At 50.2% G+C, this 26,071-nt stretch overlaps 1 protein-coding gene across 8 annotated transcripts in view; it reads right to left on the reverse strand.

Annotated features, from left to right (window-relative positions):
* Positions 1 to 2,780: 2,780 nt before the first annotated feature.
* The window catches only part of col16a1 (collagen, type XVI, alpha 1), a 628,911-nt gene continuing 605,620 nt past the window's right edge, over positions 2,781 to 26,071 (reverse strand). For all 8 annotated transcript variants that reach the window (XM_068011105.1, XM_068011107.1, XM_068011111.1 and 5 more), the window contains 3 exons: positions 11,811 to 11,984; positions 10,698 to 10,775; positions 2,781 to 5,553 (listed from right to left, as the gene is read on the reverse strand). In XM_068011105.1, coding sequence (XP_067867206.1) covers positions 5,351 to 5,553; positions 10,698 to 10,775; positions 11,811 to 11,984 — 455 coding nt within the window. In that variant the 3' untranslated portion in view covers positions 2,781 to 5,350. The remainder of the gene's footprint in view (positions 5,554 to 10,697; positions 10,776 to 11,810; positions 11,985 to 26,071) is intronic.

The following is a 26,071-nucleotide window of genomic DNA, read 5'->3' on the forward strand; positions in this document are numbered from 1 at the left end:
ATGGAGGTGTTTCACAAAGCGGTCACCCAGTCTGCATTTGGTCTCCCCAGTGTTGAGGACACCACATCGTGAGCAGTGAATACAGTATACTAAATTGAAAGAAGTGCATATAAATCACTTACACCTGGAAGGAGTGTTTGGGGCCTTGAATGGTGAAGAGAGCAGGTAAAAGGATGTAATTGCACTAGAGAGGGTACAGAGCAGATTTACGAGGATGTTGCCAGGACTGGAAAAATGCAGCTGTGAGGAAAGATTGGATAGACTGGGGTTGTTCTCCTTGGAACAGAGAAGACTGAGGGGAGACCTGATTGAAATGTAGAAAATTTTGAGGGGCCTGGATAGAGTGGAGGAGAAGGGCTTATTCACCTTAGCAGAGAGATCGGTGACGAGGGGGCATAGATTTAAAGTGATTGGTAGAAAAGTTAGAGGGGAGATGAGGAAAATATTTTTCACCCAGAGGGTGGTGATGGTCTGGAACTCACTGCCTGAAAGGGTAGTTGAGGCAGAAACCCTCAACTCATTCAAAAGGAGTCTGGATATGCACCTCAAGTACCATAATCTGCAGGGCTATGGACCAAATGATGGAAGGTGGGATTAGAATAGGTGGATCGTTTTTCGGCTGGCACAGACAAGATGGGCCAAGTGGCCTCTTTCTGTGCCATAAACTTTCTAGAAGAGCAGGTGTTGCATCTCCTGCACTTGACATCTTCCCATGCGTGGGAAGGGGACGATGTGTCGGTGGTGATGGAGGAATGGACCAGGGTGTCACGAAGCGTATGGGCCCTTTGGAATGCTTAAAGGGGAGGGGAAGGGAAGATGTGTTTGGTGGTGGTATCACACTGGAGGTAGCGGAGATGATGGAGGATGATCTGTTGAATACAGAGGCTAGTTGGGTGGAAGGTGAGGACAAGGGGAATCCTGTCATGGCTCTGAAAGGGAGGGGATGCAGTGAGAGCAGAAAATTGGACACGGTCAAGGATCCTGTCAACCACCGTTGGGGAGAGAATCCTCGGTTGAGGAAAAAGGACATATCAGTAGTGCTAGTATGGAAGGTTGCATCGTCTGAATGGATGTGATGGAGACGGAGAAACTGGGAGAGTGGTACATATGCAGGTCAAAGAGCTGAAATGTTAACTCCTTTTTTTATCTCCACAGATGCTGCCTGACCTGTCTATTTCCAGCATTTTCTATTTTTGTCCTTCTGTTTAAAGCCCATCTTTCACTCGGTTCCAAGCATTAGCTCCTTGTGTGGCGTTTAGAATTGTGCCATGTTTGAACACTTTTTGTTCGACTGGGAGATCATCACACATCACAGTTAACAGTCTGGTATCCCAGACATTTCTGCTTCACTTCTGACCTGATAAAATGCCCATGTTCAGAGACAGTGGTGGCCGGACCTCTGCCCCAGCGGTGGGTTTCTGAGTGGGACTCTGCTCAGAGATGTTCTCCTACTCAAACTACAGCAACCAGACCAAGAGCAACAAGGCCCCAGGCCTGGAAATGGGTGATTTACCTGTCCTTTTGGACTGTGAATAGTTTGTGGTACAAAGCATTGGGAGATAGTGTCAAAAAGATATAAATTGGCCCACAGTGCCTGGAAATAATGGGTCCATTTTACGAATGGAACACCGACCTGAGGGCAGTACGTAGCTGACTTTCCTATATCTGTGCTATCCCTGGGCAAGGCTCCTACCAGCAGGACTCAATCTACCTGCCCTTTTACCTCCTCTCTCCTCACCATCCAAGGCCCCAAACACTCCTTCCAGGTGAAGCAGCGATTTACTTCCTTCAATTTAGTATACGGTATTGGCTGCTCACAATTCAGGAGACCAAGCGCAGACTGGGCAACCGCTGAACACCTCCACTCAGTCCGAAAGCATAACCCCGAGCTTCCGGTTGCTTGCCATTTCAACTCACCACCCTGCTCTCATGCCCATATCTCTGTCCTTGGCCTGCCGCAGTGTTCCAGTGAACATCAACGCAAGCTCGAGGAGCAGCATCTCATCTACCGATTAGGCACTCTACAGCCTTCTGGGCTCAAGATTGAGTTCAACAATTTCAGAGCATGACTGGCCTTTTTTATTCTTTTATTTTTTTGTTTTTAAACTGTTTTATTTTATTGTTTAACCATGTGCCTGCCTTAAACTTGATTTTTCATGTTGTGCATTTGGACAGAGCTGTCTATTATTATTATCATTAACACTCTCTCTGGTCTAATACTTTGTCTTCAGCACAATCATTAACACTCTCTTTGCCTTTGTCTCATGACATCTTTGTTGTTTAATCTCTCTTGCCCTCTGCCCTATCAAACACTTTGTTCTCTTACCCCACCCCCCCACCCCCCCACTCCTTCACTTGCTTAAAACCGAATTATTTTCTCACATTTGCTAGTTCTGATGAAAGGTCACTGACCTGAAACGTTAACTTTGCTTCTCTCTCCACAGATGCTGCCAGACCTGCTGAGTATTTCCAGCAATTTCTGTTTTTAGTTGTTGTCCAGTCTTCCAGACTGCATGGGATTTGGATGCGGACTCAAGGCCAATGGGGCAGAGACATCGCTGGAGACCAGAAAGGTGCAGAAATATACACAACAGGCTGGAAATACGCAGAGTGATGCTCAAGACCAGATCCCTTTACCAGGAGTAGAGTTCTGATTAACAGAAATGGAACTCACCAAACAACTCTCACTGAAGAGAGTGCCACCAGCTTGTAATCACATTTCGATATCACCAAATAAGGAAAAATCAATAAATTCCAAAGATCAGCTCTTTCAAAGTTCTCTTTAATGCTCGTTAATGCAGGAATCACAAGGAACTCCCTGATCTCCAACAGTGGCATTTAGACGATACAATAACACATGATTGCGATAAGACATTTCACCAGACAATTCCAGGCAACATGTTCCCATTTCATGATGAAATCTTGGCAAATGAAGACAAGCACAGAGGCAGGAAGGATTTTGCCAGCATACATGTCAATGGCAGAGAAGATGGTTACTTGGGAGAGGCCCACTATTGAGGTATAGCTGCTGTGAATCAGGAAGTCCAGCTTCCATCAGCTGTAAGTTGGTCAGTCTGACTGTGTGATGGACCAGCATTAACCTGTACCAGCAGGTGCTGAAGTACAAATATGTAAACAAGAAGCCTACAATCAGTCGTGGGCCTGTCCCAGTAGCAGAAGCACAGATTGGGAAAGCATAGGGAAACTGGAAAGGTTTTAGTTAGAAAGTGGTAACTGTCAAGGGAAGGGCCTGGGTTTCCAGTTGCCAGGGGATTAGATTCTCACTGGTTAGGAAATCACCACAAGGTAATTTCCAGTTAAGGGAAAACTTTCTGATATGCTCTCCCAGTGAGAAGCCTTACTTGTTGGGAGCACAAAGTTGGAAAGTTACCTTTTAACTTGAGGTGCCAAAATGCTGCGTCATCATCCACCATTTTCCAATCACTCTTGAATCTGTGGTACATGGTCACCTATAATCATTGCTGCCCTCCCCAATGCATAACCAGAGAGTTGGACAGGGTCAGGGCATGGGGTGAGGTGGGGTTGAGCAGAGGGGGTGGAATGGGATGGATGTAGGATGTGATCGAGATGGGACAGAGGGCTGATAAGAGATGGGACATGGAAGCAATCAGTGTGGGCATTCAATGGTTTGTCCTGTACATGGGGTCTGGTCACTGGGCCCAGTTGGGTCATGTATGCAGGGTCTAGTAAGTGGGCCCAGGTGGGACCTGTACACAGGGCCTGATCACTGGGCCCAGGTGGGTCCTGTATGTGGGCCTGGTCAGTGGGCCCAGGTGGGGCCTGTATGCAGGGCCTGGTAAGTGGGCCCAGGCGGGTCCTGTATGCGGGTCTCGGTCAGTGGGCACAGGCGGGGCCTGCTCACAGGCTTAATCAAGGTCTTCAAGATAATGAAGAATGTGATAAGGGAAATATTGATAGATTATTTCTATTGGTCTACAAGATGTTTAACTCTAACAAGGGAATTAAAGGGGAGGTTAGAAAAGATTTAATACAAGATAGACTGTAGAATTCTCTGCCACAAACTGTTGGTGAAGCAGGGTCTAAGAATTTTTTTATTAAAGGGTATGAGTTATTAAGCAGTATTAAAGCTTATCAAGAATGAGATTAGACTGAATGGCTCATGTGGAAAAAAATAGGCTGAATGGAGTCTGTGCTGGAATATTCTCAGCCTCTGTTCCATGGGACCAGTAGGACTGGACAGAATTTCTCCATTGCTTTTTGTAGCACCAATAGTTTCTCTCAAAGACTTTAACTGCTCTTTTTTATTCTGTAATGGGAATAAGGTAAGGACCCAAGGCTGCTATAAAACTGCGTCTGTGAGTGTGTATCAGTGGCTGCTATACCCCACCGGTAGGCACAGCCCTTCACACCTGGCTGCCCAGCTGACTCGCACTGACTCCCATCTTTTATCAAATTATATTTTCTCCTCCTGAAACTGTTAACTCTCACTTGGGACAGGGTACCTTAAACATAGATTGCCCTCTGCTATCTCACAAGAGTGATCTCTCTTAATGCCTGAGACTACACAATGAGTGTCAGTGGGCTATTCAGCTGTACCAGGCATCACAGCCAAAGATGATTCTGTTTTCACCAACAGCCACATGGACATTCTTTCCAGCAGGGGGTGCTGAGGAACAGGATACCCAGCTTATGTCCTACCTCCTCCACCCACAGAAAGGGCTAATGGCAGTGTCCCAACCCGGGTTAACAACCCTCTGGGACCGTCCTGGAGGCTCTAGGAATTCAAGATTAATCTCCTGTGTGAGCAAACAGTGAGAAAAATCTTTTTATAAACAAAAGTGCTCAAAGAAAATGAAAAAAAAGTTATAAAAATATTGGAGATGGGAAAAAGGGTTTTTGACGGAGAATCATCCAATCAGCCATGGGAAGGCAGGACGCTGCGAGGATTGATATGTCAAGCAGCCAATGGTGTGAGGGTGAGGGGAGAGGCTGTAGAAGGTCATGTGATGAAACTTTTGAAGTCTGTCCAACCATAGTTAGCAACCCTGAGCCCAATTTGGTGGCCAGTTGACCCACATGGACCAGGGACAGACTCTCGGTCCTTCACAGGGACACCCCCCCATTATGCATTTTTAATGGTGCTGGAAAGCTTAATGGGGCTTAATCATAGTGAGTAAAACATTGGGCTGGAGAAAATCAGAAACCTTTACAAACACTATTTAAATAATACATTGGGTGGATAAATTATTGCTTGGGCCTACCTTCAAAAGCTGTTCACATGATTCATTCAAAAGGAATAACTGAGGAAAAAAAAAATTAGACATTTTAACCAACCCCCCCCAAAAAATGCAAACGAAAAATGTCTTTATTAATTCATCCAGTGAGACGGTCCTTTCGAATTCTTGGCGTTATAAGGCTCGTGTACCCGCATGATGCAGTCAGAGCGTGCGCAATGCCCATTTTTCCCTGATGCTCCTTGTAGTCCTGGTTGCCCTGGAACACCTGGCACACCCTGCTGGCCGGCTGGACCCGGTAGGCCAATTTTACTGTATCCTGGGAGACCTGGTGGACCTGAAATTGAAAGGCAAGATATTGGAAACTGGAAACAAGGGACTCATATTCCCATGGCTGAGGCCCCATCTTCATTTAAATCTAGCAGGTAAGCTACAGGGGATCAAACAGGGGTCGCAGTGCAGCTTGCCAGATTGAGGCCTCCAGATCAAATTGTGGTGATTGCCAGCAAGTTTAATTCCAAGGGTGGAGCATATGATTGCTGAGAGTGTGGATCCCAGGATGGTAGCAGCCCAGATTAATTTTTCAGGTTTTGAAGATGCACTCTAACTCCTTTGGGCTCCACAAAATTAATGCTTTGCCAGGCCTCCTCTCTTCCAATTCCTGTGGAGCTGGTCAAAGGCTACACAATGCAGGCTCTGGCCACTTCATACCTAAAATGGCAATCAGGTTCCTTTCACAGGGCCTCAATGACCCTGCTAAAAGGGGTCTGTCGTCTAAAACAGGTGAGCGCTTTGGACACCCAACGAGCAGCCCCTGTCAGTTAAATTGCCAGTGTTGATGGGGCATGAAGATCACCAACACCATTCTGAGACAGTTACCTGAGACAGCCAGTGGATACAGCAAAGGCTATGGGCACTGACAACATTCCAGCAACAGTACTGAAGACCTGTGCTCCAAAACTAGCTGTGCCCTTAACCAAGCTGTTCCAGTACAGCTACAACACTGGCATCTACCCGGCAATGTGGAAAATTGCCCGCCCAGCTGTGACCTGTACACGAAAAGCAGGACAGATCCAACCCAGCCAATTACCGCCCTATCAGTCTACTCCCGATCATCAGTAAAGTGATGGAAGGGGTCATCAACAGTGCTATCAAGCAGCACTTGCTCAGCAATAACCTGCTCACTGATGCTCAGTTTGGGTTCTGCCAGAGTCACTCAGCTCCTGATCTCATTACAGCCTTGGTGCAAAATTGGACAAAAGAGTTTAGCTCCTGACATCAAGGCAGTATTTCACCGAGTATAGCATCGAGGAGCCCGAGCAAAACTGGAGTCAGTGGGAATAGGGGGAAAATGCTCCGCTGGTTGGAATCATACCTAGCACAAAGGAAGATGGCGGTTGTTGGAGGTCAATCATCTCAGTCCCAGGACATCACTGCAGGCATTCCTCAGGGTAGTGCCTGAGGCCCCACCATCTTCAGCTGCTTCATCAGTGACTTTCCCTCCATCATATGGTCAGAAATGGGAATATTGGCTGATGATTGCACAATGTTTAGTGCCATTCGCAGTTCCTCAGATACTGAAGCAGTCTATGTCCAGATGCAGCAAGACCTGGACAATATTCAGGCTTGGGCTGATAAGTGGCAAGTAACATTCGCTCCACACAAGTGCCAGGCAAAGACCATCTCAAACAAAACAGAATCTAACCATCTCCCCTTGAAGTTCAATGGCATTACCATCGCTGAATCCCTCACTATCAACATCCTGGGGGTTACCATTGACCAGAAACTGAACTGGACCAGCCACATAAATACTTTGGCTACAAGAGCAGGTCAGAGGCTGGGCATTCTGTGGTAAGTAACTCACCTCCTGTCTCCCCAAAGCCTGTCCACCATTACCAAGTCACAAGTCAGGAGTGTGATGGAATACTCTCCATTTGCCTGGATGGGTGCAGCTCCAACAACACTCAAGAAGCTCGACTACATCCAGGACAAAGCAGCCGGCTTGATTGGCATCCCATCCCCAAACATTCACTCCTTCCACCACCGACGCACAGTGGCAGCAGTGTGTAACATCTACAAGATGCACTGCATCAACGCACCAAGGCTCCTTAGACACCACCTTCCAAACCTGCAACCTCTACCACCTAGAAGGACAAGGGCAGCAGATGCATGGGAACAGCACCACCTGCAAGTTCCCCTCCAAACCACACACCATCCTGACTTGGAACTATATCGCTGTTCCTTCACTGTCGTTGGGTCAAAATCCTGGAACTCCCTTCCTAATAGTATACCTCCACCCCAAGGACTGCAGCGGTTCAAGAAGGCAGCTCACCACCACCTTCTCAAGGGTAATTAGGGATGGGCAATAAATGCTGGCCTAGCCAGCGACATCTACATCCCCTGAACGAATAAAAAAATCACTAGGCGAGGCCAATAAATTTATTAATATCTACTTTATATTTAAGGCCGCCAGTTTTGAAATCTCCAAAAGTAGAAACATCTTCTCCACGTTATCAGTCTTCGCTAATCTAAAGAGTCCTAGCCTGTTCAGTCTTTCCTGATAGTTATAACCTCTTAGTTCGAGTCTCATCCTTTTAAATCATTTTTGCACCTTCTCTGAGGCCTCTATATCCTTTTTATAATATTCCTACATTACAACAGGAACTGCACTTCAAAAAGCAGCTCATTGGCTGTAAAAGTGCTTTGGGACATCCTGTGATCATGATAATCGCTATATAAATGCAAGTCTTTTCTTTTGTGTTGGAGTACTGTGAACAGTTCTGGTCTCTGGTCTAACCAAGATTCTATATAAGTTTACCATAGCTTCTTTGTTTTTCAATGCCATTCCTCCAGAAATAAACCCCAGTACTTTGTATACATTTTCCTGGCCTTGTTAACTTGTGTTGCTAGTTTTAATGATTTGTGAGTTTGTACCCCAAGTTTTCTCCACTCCAATTAACCTCCTGTGTAACCTCCTTATTCTTCCTACTAAAATACATCATCTCACACTTATCTGGATAGAAATTCATTTGGCATTTACACAGTAATTCTACAAGTTTATCAACATCTTCTTGTATTTTGTTATAGTTTTCCTTAGTATTAACACACACCATGCTGACTTGGAAGTCTATCACTGTTCCTTCATTGTCATTGGGTCAAAAGCCTGGAACTCCCTACCTAACAGGACTGTGGGTGTATCTGGACTACATGGACAGTGGCAGTTTGAGCAGACAGTTCACCACCATGTGAGGACGATTAGGGATGAGCAATGAATGCTGGCCTTACCAGGAACACCCACATCCCATGAATGAATGAACTAAAATACAATTTTTAAAAAATTAACTATACCCCTCCACCCCCAATTGCAAATATTGAAATATAGAAACATAGAAAATAGGAGCAGGAGTAGGCCATTCGGTCCTTCGAACCTGCTCCACCATTCACTATGATGATGGCTGATCATCCAACACAGTAGCTTGTTCACACTTTCACCCCATACCCTTTGATCCCTTTAGACCCAAGAGCTATATCTAACTCCTTCTTGAAAACATACAATGTTTTGGCCTCAACTGCTTTCTGTGGTAGTGAATTCCACAGGCTCACCACTCTCTGGATGAAGAACTTTCTCCTCATCTCAGTCCTGAAAGGTTTACCCCGTATCCTGAGACTATGACTCCTGGTTCTGGACTCCCCCACCATCGGGAACATTCTTCCTGCATCTACCCTGTCAAGCCCTGTTAGAATTTTGTAGGTTTCTATGAGATCCCCCCCACACTCTTCTGAACTCCAGCGAATATAATCCTAACCAACTCAATCGCTCCTTATACGTCAGTCCCGCCATCCCAGGAATCAGTCTGGTAAACATTTGCTGCACTCCCTCTACAGCAAGAACATCCTTCCTCAGATAAGGAGACCAAAACTGCACACAATATTCCAGGTGTGGCCTCACTAAAGCCCTGTATAATTGCAGCAAGACATCCCTGCTCCTGTACTCGAATCCTCTCACTATGAAGGCCAACATACCATTTGCCCTTTTTTTCAAACCGCCTGTTGTACCCGCATGCTTACCTTCAGTGACTGGTGTACGAGAACACCCAGGTCTCGCTGCATATTCCCCTCTCTCAGTTTATAGCCGTTCAGTTAATAATCTGCCTTCCTGTTTTTGCTACCAAAGTGGATAACCTCACATTTATCTACATTATACTGCATCTGCCATGCATTAGCCCACTCACTCAACCTTTCCAAATCACCCTGAAGCCTTTCTGCATCCTCCTCACAAGTCACCCTCCCACCCAGTTTTGTGTCATCTGCAAATTTGGAGATATTACATTTAGTTCCCTCGTCTAAATCATTAATATATATTGTGAATAGCTGGGGTCCAAGCACCGATCCCTGCGGTACCCCATTAGTCACTGACTGCCATTTTGAAAAAGACCCATTTATCCCTACTCTTTGTTTCCTGTCCGCCAACAAATTTTCTATCCATCGCAATACACTACCCCCAATCCCATACGCTTTAATTTTACATGCTAATCTCGTATGTGAGACTTTGTCGAAAGCCTTCTGAAAGTCCAAATAAACCACATCCACTCACTCCCCCTCATCAACTCTACTAGTTACATCCTCGAAGAATTCTAGTAGATTTGTCAAGCATGATTTCCCTTTCGTAAATCCATGCTGACTCTGCCTAATTCTACCACTGTTCTCTAAGTGCTCTGCTATAAAATCTTTTATAATGGACTCTAGAATTTTCCCCACTATTGACGTCAGGCTGACTGGTCCATAATTCCCTGTTTTCTCTCTACCGCCCTTTTTAAATAGTGAAATTGTAGTTCTGATTCCAGAGTCCAAATCATTTATGTAAATAGAGAACAACAATTGTCCCAACACTTCCCACTTTCCACTAGTCCGAGTAACTAACTTTAACACATACTTACTGTTTTGCTTGCTGTCCATTCTGCTACCTGACCCCTAACTCCACGCATTCTAACTGTAGTTAAAAGTGTACTACGAGTTATCTTATTGAAGGCCTTTTGAAAACTCTAATTGTATTGCATCTGCATTACACTTATCTTTTTTTTTCTGTTAATTCATCAAATAATACAGCCATGTTGGTCAGGATACCCAACAGTGCAGCACTATGCCCTCTACAGGGGCCTTTATCATACCTGCCTTGGCGATACCTGCTGGGAGGAGTGCTTTTCACACACACTGATTTTGGCTCACGATTCATCTGGCTGATGTCAAGAATCAGGAGGAAAGATGTGAGCCCACGAATTCCCAACTCAATGACCCAGCCCAGCAGTAATCCAGCCTGCTGCACGACTGACTTGTCAATGTCAACAAGTTACTTTCTGTACTGATTGTGCCATTGCATTTCTTTTGCAAAAAAACCCCTGCAGAAACCAGAGGAATCCATTGAAAGGAGGGTTCTTCAGATATCAAAGCACAACGTGAGTTCTGAGTGTGAATGTGTCTCACCTTGAGGTCCGGGTGCACCAGGCTCGCCCAAACGGCCAATGCCATTTTCACCTCGATCTCCCTTAAGACCACTGGGACCTGTTTCAGAAATATTTCAACAACTTATTAAGGACTAGAATTTATAAGATCCCAGCAAGTGCAACAGAAGCAAATAATTCAAGTTCACAGTTCGACAGAAATGATTCAGCTCTTCAATGACTCTGGAAGCAGGTACAGCGAAGGTTCAATACAGAGTAAAGCTCCCTCAACACCGTCCCATCAAACACACCCAGGGCAGGGACACGACATCTCTGTATTGTTTGTAATATTTTGTTGCACATGAATCACTTGCTTTTTTGCAATTAGCTGTAGTAATATATATTAAAAGTAATAATTTGGCTGTGAAGGACTTTAGGACATCGTGAGGATATGGAAGGCACTATATAAATGTATGTTCCTTCATTATGAGTCTCTGGCTGGGAATGCCAATTCCGCCTCAAATTTGGCTAGTTAATTGCCTGTTGCACCTAGTCTATTTGGAGACAGTTCAAATCCTCTTTAACACATTTCCATGGAAACCCTGCCACCCAGCAGAGAGATGGGATTCTCATTCCATTTCCCTTTGAGTAGATTTAGAGCTGGGTACCAAATTACCAGAAATGATTTGGAGATGATACATATTTATTTAAATCCTGCTTTAACACAATGGATGGAATATTGTGTGATACTCAGTCTGTTCTCAATCCTTTCATGGACAGTGGCATCATTTATTCACCCTCCATGGGACGAGCATCCCAGCAGTGCTGATGCAGCACAGTGTGATCCAACTAATGTAAGCAAATGGCTAATTATACGACGTTATATGATATTTTGACCTGGAAGATTAAGACTGGTTCTCCCTCCACAGATGCTGCCAGACTTGCGGAGGAGCTGCTAGCTGTCATTTTTAAAATCTGTCATCAGAGCGTCACTTTGGAATCCAGCACAGAAACAAGTGAACTCATGGTTAGCCCTGTTATGATCAGACTGGACATGAGGCTACCTACACAGAACGAGCATCAACATGGACCACATGGAGTTGAACATTAATGCAGCTCCCTAAGTGCGATTGTATATGTTTAAAATGAATTATACCTTTTGGCCCAGGCAAACCAGGGCGTCCATCTCTTCCAGGCTGTCCTGGCATTCCAGGTTGGCCTGGTTGCCCAGGATGTCCAGGAGTTCCAACTTTACCAGGGGCTCCTGGTCTTCCCGGGCTTGTTGAGTCTGCTGGAGAGCGTATTCTGGCGAGGTAATATGCCATTCTTTCTATAAAATAGAACGTGGGCCATTTAATGAGTGGCAGTCAGTTCTCCTGAGCATTATACTGTTTGAACATCCAATGAAGACTGGCAATTAATGGGAACACCTTGGAAAACTGCATTGCAGAATGATGGCAGTCCGGGCCTTCTCTGTGAATCGAGGGGGAGGTTAGCCGACAGGCCTATACTGAGCACCTCCTCTGCTCAAAGACAGCCTAGGGCACTGAGAATAGAATATGATGCAAAGTGGAAAAGGGACAAAGGGTTCAATACTGTGACCCCAGCTGCACTGCGCCATAGGATCGAGGGTGCACATGACTGAGTTGAATCTTGCCCGATAATGTCATGTCAGTTCCTTTGAAATATTTTCTTGGCACTCCTGGCATGTACCACGTGACTTAGCGTGGGGTCGAAGATTAAAAACAATGGCAGTGGCAAAGAAGGATGATCCAAAGAAGCAAATGATTCCTTCAGCATCGCTAAAGGGCCATCACGATAATGGGGAGAGAGCGTCCGTACACTGGGGAGGGGGACATCCATAAACTGGGGAGGGGGCCGTCTATACACTGGGGGGAGGGCCTTCCATAGACTGGGGGGAGAGCTGTCCATAGACTGGGGGGAGGGCTGTCCATAGACTGGGGGGAGGGTCTTCCATAGACTGGGGAGAGGGCCTTCCATAGACTGGGGGGAGGGCTGTCCATAGACTGGGGGGAGGGCTGTCCATAGACTGGGGAGAGGGCCGTCCATAGACTGGGGGGAGGGCTGTCCATAGACGGGGGAGAGGGTCTTCCATAGACTGGGGGGAGGGCCTTTCATATACTGGGGAGCGGGATGCCAATATACTGGGGAGAGGGCCGTCCATAGACTGGGGAGGGGGCCGTCCATAGACTGGGGAGAGGGCCTTTCATATACTGGGGAGCGGGATGGCCATATACTGGGGAGGGGGATGTCCATACACTGGGGAGAGGGCCGTCCATAGACTGGGGAGAGGGCTTTTCAAATACTGGGGAGGGGGATGTCCATACACTGGGGAGGGGGATGTCCATAGACTGGGGAGAGGGGCTTTCAAATACTGGGGAGCGGGATGCCCATATACTGGGGAGAGGACCGTCCATATACTGGGGAGGGGGATGTCCATATACTGGAGAGAGGGATGTCCATATACTGGAGAGAGAGCATTCCATAGACTGGGGAGAGGGATGTCCATATACTGGGGAGAGGGATGTCCCTATACTGGAGAGAGGGATGTCCATATACTGGAGAGAGGGCATTCCATATACTGGAGAGAGGGATGTCCATATACTGGAGAGAGGGATGTCCATATACTGGAGAGAGGGCATTCCATATACTGGAGAGAGGGCATTCCATATACTGGAGAGAGGGATGTCCATATACTGGAGAGAGGGCATTCCATATACTGGGGAGAGGGCATTCCATATATTGGGGAGAGGGATGTCCATATACTGGGGAGAGGGATGTCCATATACTGGAGAGAGGGCATTCCATATACTGGGGAGAGGGATGTACATATACTGGAGAGAGGGCATTCCATAGACTGGGGAGAGGGATGTACATATACTGGAGAGAGGGATGTCCATATACTGGAGAGAGGGATGTCCATATACTGGAGAGAGGGCATTCCATATACTGGAGAGAGGGTATTCCATATACTGGGGAGGGGGATGTCCATATACTGGGGAGAGGGCATTCCATTTACTGGGGAGAGGGCATTCCATATACTGGGGAGAGGGATGTCCATATACTGGGGAGAGGGATGTCCATATACTGGGGAGAGGGCATTCCATATACTGGGGAGAGGGATGTCCATATACTGGAGAGAGGGATGTCCATATACTGGAGAGAGGGCATTCCATTTACTGGGGAGAGGGATGTCCATATACGGAAGAGAGGGCATTCCATATACTGGAGAGAGGGCATTCCATATACTGGGGAGAGGAATGTCCATATACTGGAGAGAGGGCATTCCATATACTGGGGAGAGGGCCGTCCATATACTGGAGAGAGGGCATTCCATATACTGAGGAGAGGGCATTCCATATACTGGGGAGAGGGCATTCCATATACTGGGCAGAGGGCATTCCATATACTGGGGAGAGGGATGTCCATATACTGGAGAGAGGGCATTCCATATACTGGGGAGAGGGATGTCCATACACTGAGGAGAGGGCATTCCATATACTGGGGAGAGGGATGTCCATATACTGGAGAGAGGGCATTCCATATACTGGGGAGAGGGATGTCCATATACTGGGGAGAGGGATGTCCATATACTGGGGAGAGGGATGTCCATATACTGGGGAGAGGGAAGTCCATATACTTGAGAGAGGGCATTCCATATACTGGAGAGAGGGCATTCCATATACTGGAGAGAGGGATGTCCATATACTGGAGAGACGGATGTCCATATACTGGAGAGAGGGCATTCCATATTCTGGGGAGAGGGCATTCCATATACTGGAGAGAGGGCATTCCATATACTGGGGAGAGGGCATTCCATATACTGGAGAGAGGGCATTCCATATACTGGGTAGAGGGCATTCCATATACAGGGGAGAGGGCATTCCATATACTGGGGAGAGGGCATTCCATATACTGGAGAGAGGGATGTCCATATACTGGAGAAAGGGCATTCCATATACTGGAGAGAGGGCATTCCATATACTGGGGAGAGGGCATTCCATATACTGGGGAGAGGGATGTCCATATACTGGAGAGAGGGCATTCCATATACTGGGGAGAGGGATGTCCCTATACTGGAGAAAGGGCATTCCATATACTGGAGAGAGGGCATTCCATATACTGGAGAGAGGGCATTCCATATACTGGAGAGAGGGCATTCCATATACTGGGGAGAGGGCATTCCATATACTGGAGAGAGGGCATTCCATATACTGGGGAGAGGGATGTCCATATACTGGGGAGAGGGATGTCCATATACTGGAGAGAGGGCATTCCATATACTGGGGAGAAGGCATTCCATGTACTGGGGAGAGGGCATTCCATGTACTGGGGAGAGGGCATTCCATGTACTGGGGAGAGGGATGTCCATATACTGGGGAGAGGGCCGTCCATATATTGGAGAGAGGGCATTCCATATACTGGGGAGAGGGATGTCCATATACTGGAGAGAGGGATGTCAATATACTGGAGAGAGGGCATTCCATATACTGGGGAGAGGGATGTCCATATACTGGAGAGAGGGCATTCCATATACTGGAGAGAGGGCATTCCATATCCTGGGGAGAGGGATGTCCATATACTGGGGAGAGGGCATTCCATATGCTGGGGAGAGGGATGTCCATATACTGGGGAGAGGGCATTCCATATACTGGGGAGAGGGCATTCCATATACTGGGGAGAGGGATGTCCATATTCTGGAGAGAGGGCATTCCATATACTGGGGAGAGGGCATTCCATATACTGGGGAGAGGGATGTCCATATTCTGGGGAGAGGGATGTCCATATTCTGGAGAGAGGGCATTCCATATACTGGGGAGAGGGCATTCCATATACTGGGGAGAGGGATGTCCATATACTGGGGAGAGGGATGTCCAACTACTGGAGAGAGGGCATTCCATATACTGGGGAGAGGGCATTCCATATACTGGGGAGAGGGATGTCCATATTCTGGAGAGAGGGCATTCCATATACTGGGGAGAGGGATGTCCATATACTGGAGAGAGGGCATTCCATATACTGGGGAGAGGGATGTCCATATACTGGAGAGAGGGATGTCCATATATTGGGGAGAGGGCTGTCCATATACTGGAGAGAGGGATGTCCATATACTGGGGAGAGGGCATTCCATATACTGGGGAGAGGGATGTCCATATACTGGGGAGAGGGCAGTCCATATACTGGGGAGATGGAAGTCCATATACTGGGGAGAGGGCATTCCATATACTGGGGAGAGGGCTGTCCATATACTGGGGAGAGGGCTGTCCATATACTGGGGAGAGGGCTGTCCATATACTGGAGAGAGGGCATTCCATATACTGGGGAGAGGGATGTCCATATACTGGGGAGAGGGATGTCCATGTACTGGAGAGGGGGATGTCCATAAGCTGGGGAGAGGGCTATCCATATACTGGGGTGAGGGATGTCCATATACTGGGGAGAGGGCATTCCATATCCTGGGGAAAGGGATGTCCATATACTGGGGAAAGGGATGTCCATATACTGGGGAGTGGGCATTCCACATACTGGGGAGAGGGCATTCCATATACTGGGGAGAGGGCATTCCATATCCTGGGGAAAGGGATGTCCATATACTGGGGAAAGGGATGTCCATTTACTGGGGAGTGGGCATTCCACATACTGGGGAGAGGGCATTCCATATCCTGGGGAAAGGGATGTCCATATACTGGGGAAAGGGATGTCCATATACTGGGGAGGGGGCATTCCATATACTGGGGACAGACACGTCCATATACTCGGGAGAGGGACGTCCATATACTGGGGAGAGGGCCTTCCATATACTGGGGGAAGAATGTCGATATACTGGGGAGAGGGTCGTCCATGTACTGGGGAGAGGGCCGTCCATGTACTGGGGAGAGGGCCTTCCAAATACTGGGGAGAGGGTCGTCCATATACTCGGGAGTGGGCCGTCCTTATACTGGGGAGAGGGCCGCCCATATACTGGGGAGAGGGCCGCCCATATACTGGGGAGAGGGCCTCCCATATACTGGGGAGAGGGCCGTCCATATACTGGGGACAGACACGTCCATATACTCGGGAGAGGGCCGTCCATATACTGGGGAAAGGGCCTTCCATATACTGGGGAGAGGGATGTCCATATACTGGGGAGAGGGATGTCCATATATTGGGGAGAGGGTCGTCCATATACTGGGGAGAGGGCCGTCCATATACTGGGGAGAGGGCCGTCCATATACTGGGGAGAGGACCTTCCATATACTGGGGAGAGGGCCTTCCATATACTGGGGAGAGGGTCGTCCATTTACTGGGGAGAGGCATGTCCATATACTGGGGAGAGGCATGTCCATATACTGGGGAGAGGGCCTTCCATATACTGGGGACAGGGCCGTCCAGATACTGGGGAGAGGGCCGTCCAGATACTGGGGAGAGGGCCGTCCAGATACTGGGGAGAGGGCCGTCCAGATACTGGGGAGAGGGCCGTCCAGATACTGGGGACAGGGCCGTCCAGATACTGGGGAGAGGGCCGTCCAGATACTGGGGAGAGGGCCGTCCATATACTGGGGACAGACACGTCCATATACTCGGGAGAGGGCCTTCCATATACTCGGGAGAGGGCCTTCCATATACTGGGGAGAGGGCCTTCCATATACTGGGGAGAGGGCCTTCCATGTACTGGGGGAAGGATGTCGATATACTGGGGAGAGGGACGTCCATATACTGGGGAGAGGGCCTTCCATATACTGGGGGAAGGATGTCGATATACTGGGGAGAGGGTCGTCCATATACTGGGGAGAGGGTCGTCCATATACTGGGGAGAGGGCCTTCCATATACTGGGGAGAGGGATGTCCATATACTGGGGAGAGGGCCTTCCATATACTGGGGAGAGGGCCATCCATATGCTGGGGAGAGGGCCTTCCATATCCTGGGGAGAGGGTCGTCCATTTACTGGGGAGAGGGTCGTCCATATACTGGGGAGAGGGTCGTCCTAATACTGGGAAGAAGGATGTCCATATACTGGGGAGAGGGATGTCCATATACTGGGGAGAGGGCCGTCCATATACTGGGGAGAGGGCCGTCCATATACTGGGGAGAGGACCTTCCATATACTGGGGAGAGGGCCTTCCATATACTGGGGAGAGGACCTTTCATGTACTGGGGAGAGGGTCGTCCAGATACTGGGGAGAGGCATGTCCATATACTGGGGAGAGGGCCGTCCAGATACTGGGGAGAGGGCCGTCCAGATACTGGGGAGAGGGCCGTCCAGATACTGGGGAGAGGGCCGTCCAGATACTGGGGAGAGGGCCGTCCAGATACTGGGGACAGGGCCGTCCAGATACTGGGGAGAGGGCCGTCCAGATACTGGGGAGAGGGCCGTCCATATACTGGGGACAGACACGTCCATATACTCGGGAGAGGGCCTTCCATATACTCGGGAGAGGGCCTTCCATATACTGGGGAGAGGGCCTTCCATATACTGGGGAGAGGGCCTTCCATATACTGGGGGAAGGATGTCGATATACTGGGGAGAGGGACGTCCATATACTGGGGAGAGGGCCTTCCATATACTGGGGGAAGGATGTCGATATACTGGGGAGAGGGTCGTCCATATACTGGGGAGAGGGTCGTCCATATACTGGGGAGAGGGCCTTCCATATACTGGGGAGAGGGATGTCCATATACTGGGGAGAGGGCCTTCCATATACTGGGGAGAGGGCCATCCATATGCTGGGGAGAGGGCCTTCCATATCCTGGGGAGAGGGCCGTCCATTTACTGGGGAGAGGGTCGTCCATATACTGGGGAGAGGGTCGTCCTAATACTGGGAAGAAGGATGTGCATAAACTGGGGAGAGGGATGTCCATATACTGGGGAGAGGGCCGTCCATATACTGGGGAGAGGGCCGTCCATATACTGGGGAGAGGACCTTCCATATACTGGGGAGAGGGCCTTCCATATACTGGGGAGAGGACCTTTCATGTACTGGGGAGAGGGTCGTCCAGATACTGGGGAGAGGCATGTCCATATACTGGGGAGAGGGCCTTCCATATACTGGGGAGAGGGCCGTCCAGATACTGGGGAGAGGGCCGTCCAGATACTGGGGAGAGGGCCGTCCAGATACTGGGGAGAGGGTTGTCCATCTACTGGGGAGAGGGCCTTCCATATACTGGGGAGAGGGCCATCCATATGCTGGGGAGAGGGCCTTCCATTTACTGGGGAGACAGCCTTCCATATACTGGGGAGAGGGTCGTCCATATACTGGGGAGAGGGTCGTCCATATACTGAGGAGAGGGCCGTCCATATACTGGGGAGAGGGTCGTCCATATACTGGGGTGAGGGTCGTCCATATACTGGGGAGAGTGCCGTCCAGATCCTGGGGAGAGGGCCGTCCAGATACTGGGGTGAGGGCCGTCCAGATACTGGGGAGAGGGATGTCCAAGTACTGGGGAGAGGATCTTCCATATTCTGGGGAGAGGGTCGTCCATATACGGTGGTGAGGGTCGTCCATATACTGGGGAGAGGGTCGTCCATATACTGGGGAGAGGGCCGTCCATATACTGGGGAGAGGGCCGTCCAGATACTGGGGAGATGGCATTGCATATACTGGGGAGAGGGATGTCCATGTACTGGGGAGAGGGCTGTCCATATGCTGGAGAGAGGGCATTCCATACACTGGGGAGAGGGCATTCCATATACTGGGGAGAGGGCATTCCATGTACTGGGGAGAGGGATGTCCATATACTGGGGAGAGGGATGTCCATATACTGGGGAGAGGGATGTCCATACACTGGAGAGGGATGTCCATGTCCTGGGGAGAGGGCATTCCATATACTGGGGAGAGGGATGTCCATATACTGGAGAGAGGGATGTCCATACACTGGGGAGAGGGCATTCCATATACTGGGGAGAGGGATGTCCATATACTGGGGAGAGGGCATTCCATATACTGGGGAGAGGGATGTCCATATACTGGGGAGAGGGATGTCCATATACTGGGAAGAGGGGTGTCCATATACTGGAGAGGGATGTCCATGTCCTGGGGAGAGGGCATTCCATATACTGGGGAGAGGGATGTCCATATACTGGAGAGAGGGCATTCCATATACTGGGGAGATGGATGTCCATATACTGGGGAGAGGGCATTCCATATACTGGGAAGAGGGGTGTCCATATACTGGAGAGGGATGTCCATGTCCTGGGGAGAGGGCATTCCATATACAGGGGAGAGGGATGTCCATATACTGGAGAGAGGGCATTCCATATACTGGGGAGAGGGATGTCCATATACTGGGGAGAGGGCTGTCCATATACTGGAGAGAGGGCATTCCATATACTGGGGAGAGGGATGTCCATATACTGGGGAAAGGGATGTCCATATACTGGGGAGTGGGCATTCCATATACTGGGGAGAGGGCATTCCATATACTGGGGAGAGGGATGTCCATATACTGGGGAGAGGGCATTCCATATACTGGGGAGAGGGCATTCCATATACTGGGGAGAGGGATGTCCGTATACTGGGGAGAGGGCATTCCATATACTGGGGTGAAGGATGCCCATATACTGGGGAAAGGGATGTCCATATACTGGGGAGTGGGCATTCCATATACTGGGGAGAGGGCATTCCATATACTGGGGAGAGGGATGTCCATATACTGGGGAGAGGGCATTCCATATACTGGGGAGAGGGATGTCCATATACTGGGGTAAGGGATGTCCATATACTGGGGAAAGGGATGTCCATAAACTGGGGAGGGGGCATTCCATATCCTGGGGACAGACACGTCCATATACTCGGGAGAGGGCCTTCCATATACTGGGGAGAGGGCCTTCCATATACTGGGGGAAGGATGTCGATATACTGGGGAGAGGGACGTCCATATACTGGGGAGAGGGCCTTCCATATACTGGGGGAAGGATGTCGATATACTGGGGAGAGGGTCGTCCATGTACTGGGGAGAGGGCCGTCCATGTACTGGGAAGAGGGCCTTCCAAATACTGGGGAGAGGGTCGTCCATATACTCGGGAGTGGGCCGTCCTTCTTCTGGGGAGAGGGCCTTCCATATACTGGGGAGAGGGCCGCCCATATACTGGGGAGAGGGCCGCCCATATACTGGGGAGAGGGCCATCCATATACTGGGGAGAGGGCCGTCCATATACTGGGGACAGACACGTCCATATACTCGGGAGAGGGCCGTCCTTATACTGGGGAAAGGGCCTTCCATATACTGGGGAGAGGGCCTTCCATATACTGGGGAGAGGGATGTCCATATACTGGGGAGAGGGATGTCCATATACTGGGGAGAGGGTCGTCCATATACTGGGGAGAGGGCCGTCCATATACTGGGGAGAGGGCCGTCCATATACTGGGGAGAGGGCCGTCCATATACTGGGGAGAGGACCTTCCATATACTGGGGAGAGGGCCTTCCATATACTGGGGAGAGGGTCGTCCATATACTGGGGAGAGGCATGTCCATATACTGGGGAGAGGGCCTTCCATATACTGGGGACAGGGCCGTCCAGATACTGGGGAGAGGGGCGTCCAGATACTGGGGAGAGGGCCGTCCAGATCCTGGGGAGAGGGCCGTCCAGATCCTGGGGAGAGGGCCGTCCAGATCCTGGGGAGAGGGGAGTCCAGATACTGGGGAGAGGGCCGTCCAGATACTGGGGAGAGGGCCGTCCAGATACTGGGGAGAGGGTTGTCCATATACTGGGGAGAGGGCCTTCCATATACTGGGGAGAGGGCCATCCATATGCTGGGGAGAGGGCCTTCCATTTACTGGGGAGAGGGTCGTCCATATACTGGGGAGAGGGTCGTCCATATACTGGGGAGAGGGCCGTCCAGATCCTGGGGAGAGGGCAGTCCAGATACTGGGGTGAGGGCCGTCCAGATACTGGGGAGAGGATCTTCCATATACTGGGGAGAGGGTCGTCCATATACTGGGGAGAGGGCATTCCATATACCGGGGAGAGGGCTGTCCATATACTGGAGAGAGGGCATTCCATATACCGGGGAGAGGGCTGTCCATACACTGGGGAGAGGGATGTCCATATACTGGGGAGAGTGCATTCCATATACTGGGGAGAGGGCATTCCATATACTGGGGAGAGGGATGTCCATATACTGGGGAGAGGGATGTCCATATACTGGGGAGAGGGTCGTCCATATACTGGGGAGAGGGCCTTCCATATACTGGGGAGAGGGTCGTCCATATACTGGGGAGAGGCATGTCCATATACTGGGGAGAGGGCCTTCCATATACTGGGGACAGGGCCGTCCAGATACTGGGGAGAGGGCCGTCCAGATCCTGGGGAGAGGGCCGTCCAGATCCTGGGGAGAGGGCAGTCCAGATACTGGGGAGAGGGCCGTCCAGATACTGGGGAGAGGGCCGTCCAGATACTGGGGAGAGGGCCGTCCAGATACTGGGGAGAGGGTTGTCCATATACTGGGGAGAGGGCCTTCCATATACTGGGGAGAGGGCCATCCATATGCTGGGGAGAGGGCCTTCCATTTACTGGGGAGAGGGTCGTCCATATACTGGGGAGAGGGTCGTCCATATACTGGGGAGAGGGCCGTCCAGATCCTGGGGAGAGGGCAGTCCAGATACTGGGGTGAGGGCCGTCCAGATACTGGGGAGAGGATCTTCCATATACTGGGGAGAGGGTCGTCCATATACTGGGGAGAGGGCATTCCATATACCGGGGAGAGGGCTGTCCATATACTGGAGAGAGGGCATTCCATATACTGGAGAGAGGGCATTCCATACACTGGGGAGAGGGATGTCCATATACTGGGGAGAGTGCATTCCATATACTGGGGAGAGGGCATTCCATATACTGGGGAGAGGGATGTCCATATACTGGGGAGAGGGCATTCCATATACTGGGGAGAGGGCATTCCATATACTGGGGAGAGGGCATTCCATATACTGGGGAGAGGGATGTCCATATACTGGGGAGAGGGATGTCCATATACTGGGGAGAGGGATGTCCATATACTTGGGAGGGGGATGTCCATATACTGGGGAGAGGGATGTCCATATACTGGGGAGAGGGATGTCCATATACTGGGGAGAGTGCATTCCATATACTGGGGAGAGGGCATTCCATATACTGGGGAGAGGGATGTCCATATACTGGGGAGAGGGCATTCCATATACTGGGGAGAGGGATGTCCATATACTGGGGAGAGGGCTGTCCATATACTGGAGAGAGGGCATTCCATATACTGGCGAGAGGGCCTTCCATATACTGGGGAGAGGGCCTTCCATATACTGGGGAGATGGATGTCCATATACTGGGGAGAGGGCATTCCATATACTGGGGAGAGGGCATTCCATATACTGGCGAGAGGGCATTCCATATACTGGGGAGAGGGATGTCCATATACTGGGGAGAGGGCATTCCATATACTGGGGAGAGGGCATTCCATATACTGGCGAGAGGGCATTCCATATACTGGGGAGAGGGCATTCCATATACTGGCGAGAGGGCATTCCATATACTGGGGAGAGGGATGTCCATATACTGGGGAGAGGGCATTCCATATACTGTGGAGAGGGATGTCCATATACTGGGGAGAGGGCATTCCATATACTGGGGAGAGGGCATTCCATATACTGGCGAGAGGGCATTCCATATACTGGGGAGAGGGATGTCCATATACTGGAGAGAGGGCTGTCCATATACTGGAGAGAGGGCATTCCATATACTGTGGAGAGGGATGTCCATATACTGGGGAGAGGGCCTTCCATATACTGGGGAGAGGGATGTCCATATACTGGGGAGAGGGCATTCCATATACTGGGGAGAGGGATGTCCATATACTGGGGAGAGGGCATTCCATATACTGGGGAGAGGGATGTCCATATACTGGAGAGAGGGCATTCCATATACTGTGGAGAGGGATGTCCATATACTGGCGAGAGGGCCTTCCATATACTGGGGAGAGGGATGTCCATATACTGGGGAGAGGGCATTCCATATACTGGGGAGAGGGCATTCCATATACTGGGGAGAGGGCCTTCCATATACTGGGGAGAGGGCATTCCATATACTGGGGAGAGGGCATTCCATATACTGGCGAGAGGGATGTCCATATACTGGGGAGAGGGCCGTCCATATACTGGGGAGAGGGATGTCCATATACTGGGGAGAGGGCATTCCATATACTGGGGAGAGGGCATTCCATATACTGGGGAGAGGGCATTCCATATACTGGGGAGAGGGCATTCCATATACTGGCGAGAGGGCCTTCCATATACTGGGGAGAGGGATGTCCATATACTGGGGAGAGGGCATTCCTTATACTGGGGAGAGGACATTCCATATACTGGGGAGAGGGCCTTCTATATACTGGGGAGAGGGCATTCCATATACTGGGGAGAGGGCATTCCATATACTGGGGAGAGGGCCTTCCATATACTGGGGAGAGGGCCTTCCATATACTGGGGAGAGGGCATTCCATATACTGGGGAGAGGGCATTCCATATACTGGAGAGAGGGCATTCCATATACTGGGGAGAGGGCTGTCCATATACTGGAGAGAGGGCATTCCATATACTGGGGAGAGGGATGTCCATATACTGGGGAGGGGGATGTCCATATACTGGAGAGAGGGGATTCCATATACTGGGGAGAGGGATGTCCATATACTGGGGAGAGGGATGTCCATATACTGGGGAGAGGGTCGTCCATATACTGGGGAGAGGGCCGTCCAGATACTAGGGAGTTGGCATTCCATATACTGGGGAGAGGGATGTCCATGTACTGGGGAGAGGGCTGTCCATATGCTGGAGAGAGGGCATTCCATATACTGGGGAAATGGCAATCCATATACTGGGGAGAGGGCATTCCATGTACTGGGGAGAGGGATTTCCATATACTGGGGAGAGGGATGTCCATATACTGGGGAGAGGGCATTCCATATACTGGGGAGAGTGATGTCCATATACTGGGGAGAGGGATGTCCATATACTGGGGAGAGGGCATTCCATATACTGGGGAGATGGTTGTCCATATACTGGGGAGAGTGATGTCCATATACTGGGGAGAGGGATGTCCATATACTGGGGAGAGGGCATTCCATATACTGGGAAGAGGGCTGTCCATATGCTGGAGAGGGATGTCCATGTCCTGGGGAGAGGGAATTCCATATACTGGGGAGAGGGCCGTCCATATACTGGGGAGAGGGCCGTCCATATACTGGGGACAGACACGTCCATATACTCGGGAGAGGGCCGTCCTTATACTGGGGAGAGGGCCTTCCATATACTGGGGAGAGGGATGTCCATATACTGGGGAGAGGGATGTCCATATACTGGGGAGAGGGTCGTCCATATACTGGGGAGAGGGCCGTCCATATGCTGGGGAGAGGGCCGTCCATATACTGGGGAGAGGACCTTCCATATACTGGGGAGAGGGCCTTCCATATACTGGGGAGAGGGTCGTCCATATACTGGGGAGAGGCATGTCCATATACTGTGGAGAGGGCCTTCCATATACTGGGGACAGGGCCGTCCAGATACTGGGGAGAGGGCCGTCCAGATACTGGGGAGAGGGCCGTCCAGATCCTGGGGAGAGGGCAGTCCAGATACTGGGGAGAGGGCCGTCCAGATACTGGGGAGAGGGCCGTCCAGATACTGGGGAGAGGGTTGTCCATTTCCTGGGGAGAGGGCCTTCCATATACTGGGGAGAGGGCCATCCATATGCTGGGGAGAGGGCCTTCCATTTACTGGGGAGAGGGTCGTCCATATACTGGGGAGAGGGTCGTCCATATACTGGGGAGAGGGCCGTCCAGATCCTGGGGAGAGGGCCGTCCAGATACTGGGGTGAGGGCCGTCCAGATACTGGGGAGAGGATCTTCCATATACTGGGGAGAGGGTCGTCCATATACTGGGGAGAGGGCATTCCATATACCGGGGAGAGGGCTGTCCATATACTGGAGAGAGGGCATTCCATACACTGGGGAGAGGGCATTCCATATACTGGGGAGAGGGCATTCCATATACTGGGGAGAGGGATGTCCATATACTGGGGAGAGGGCATTCCATATACTGGGGAGAGGGATGTCCATATACTGGGGAGAGGGATGTCCATACACTTGGGAGGGGGATGTCCATATACTGGGGAGAGGGCTGTCCATATACTGGAGAGAGGGCATTCCATATACTGGGGAGAGGGATGTCCATATACTGGGGAGAGGGATGTCCATACACTTGGGAGGGGGATGTCCATATACTGGGGAGAGGGATGTCCATATACTGGGGAGAGGGATGTCCATACACTTGGGAGGGGGATGTCCATATACTGGGGAGAGGGTCGTCCATATACTGGGGAGTGGGCATTCCATATACTGGGGAGAGGGATGTCCATATACTGGGGAGAGGGCATTCCATATACTGGGGAGAGGGATGTCCA

Source organism: Heterodontus francisci, chromosome 31 (assembly GCF_036365525.1).
Source record: "Heterodontus francisci isolate sHetFra1 chromosome 31, sHetFra1.hap1, whole genome shotgun sequence".
In the NCBI taxonomy this organism is placed as follows: domain Eukaryota; kingdom Metazoa; phylum Chordata; class Chondrichthyes; order Heterodontiformes; family Heterodontidae; genus Heterodontus; species Heterodontus francisci.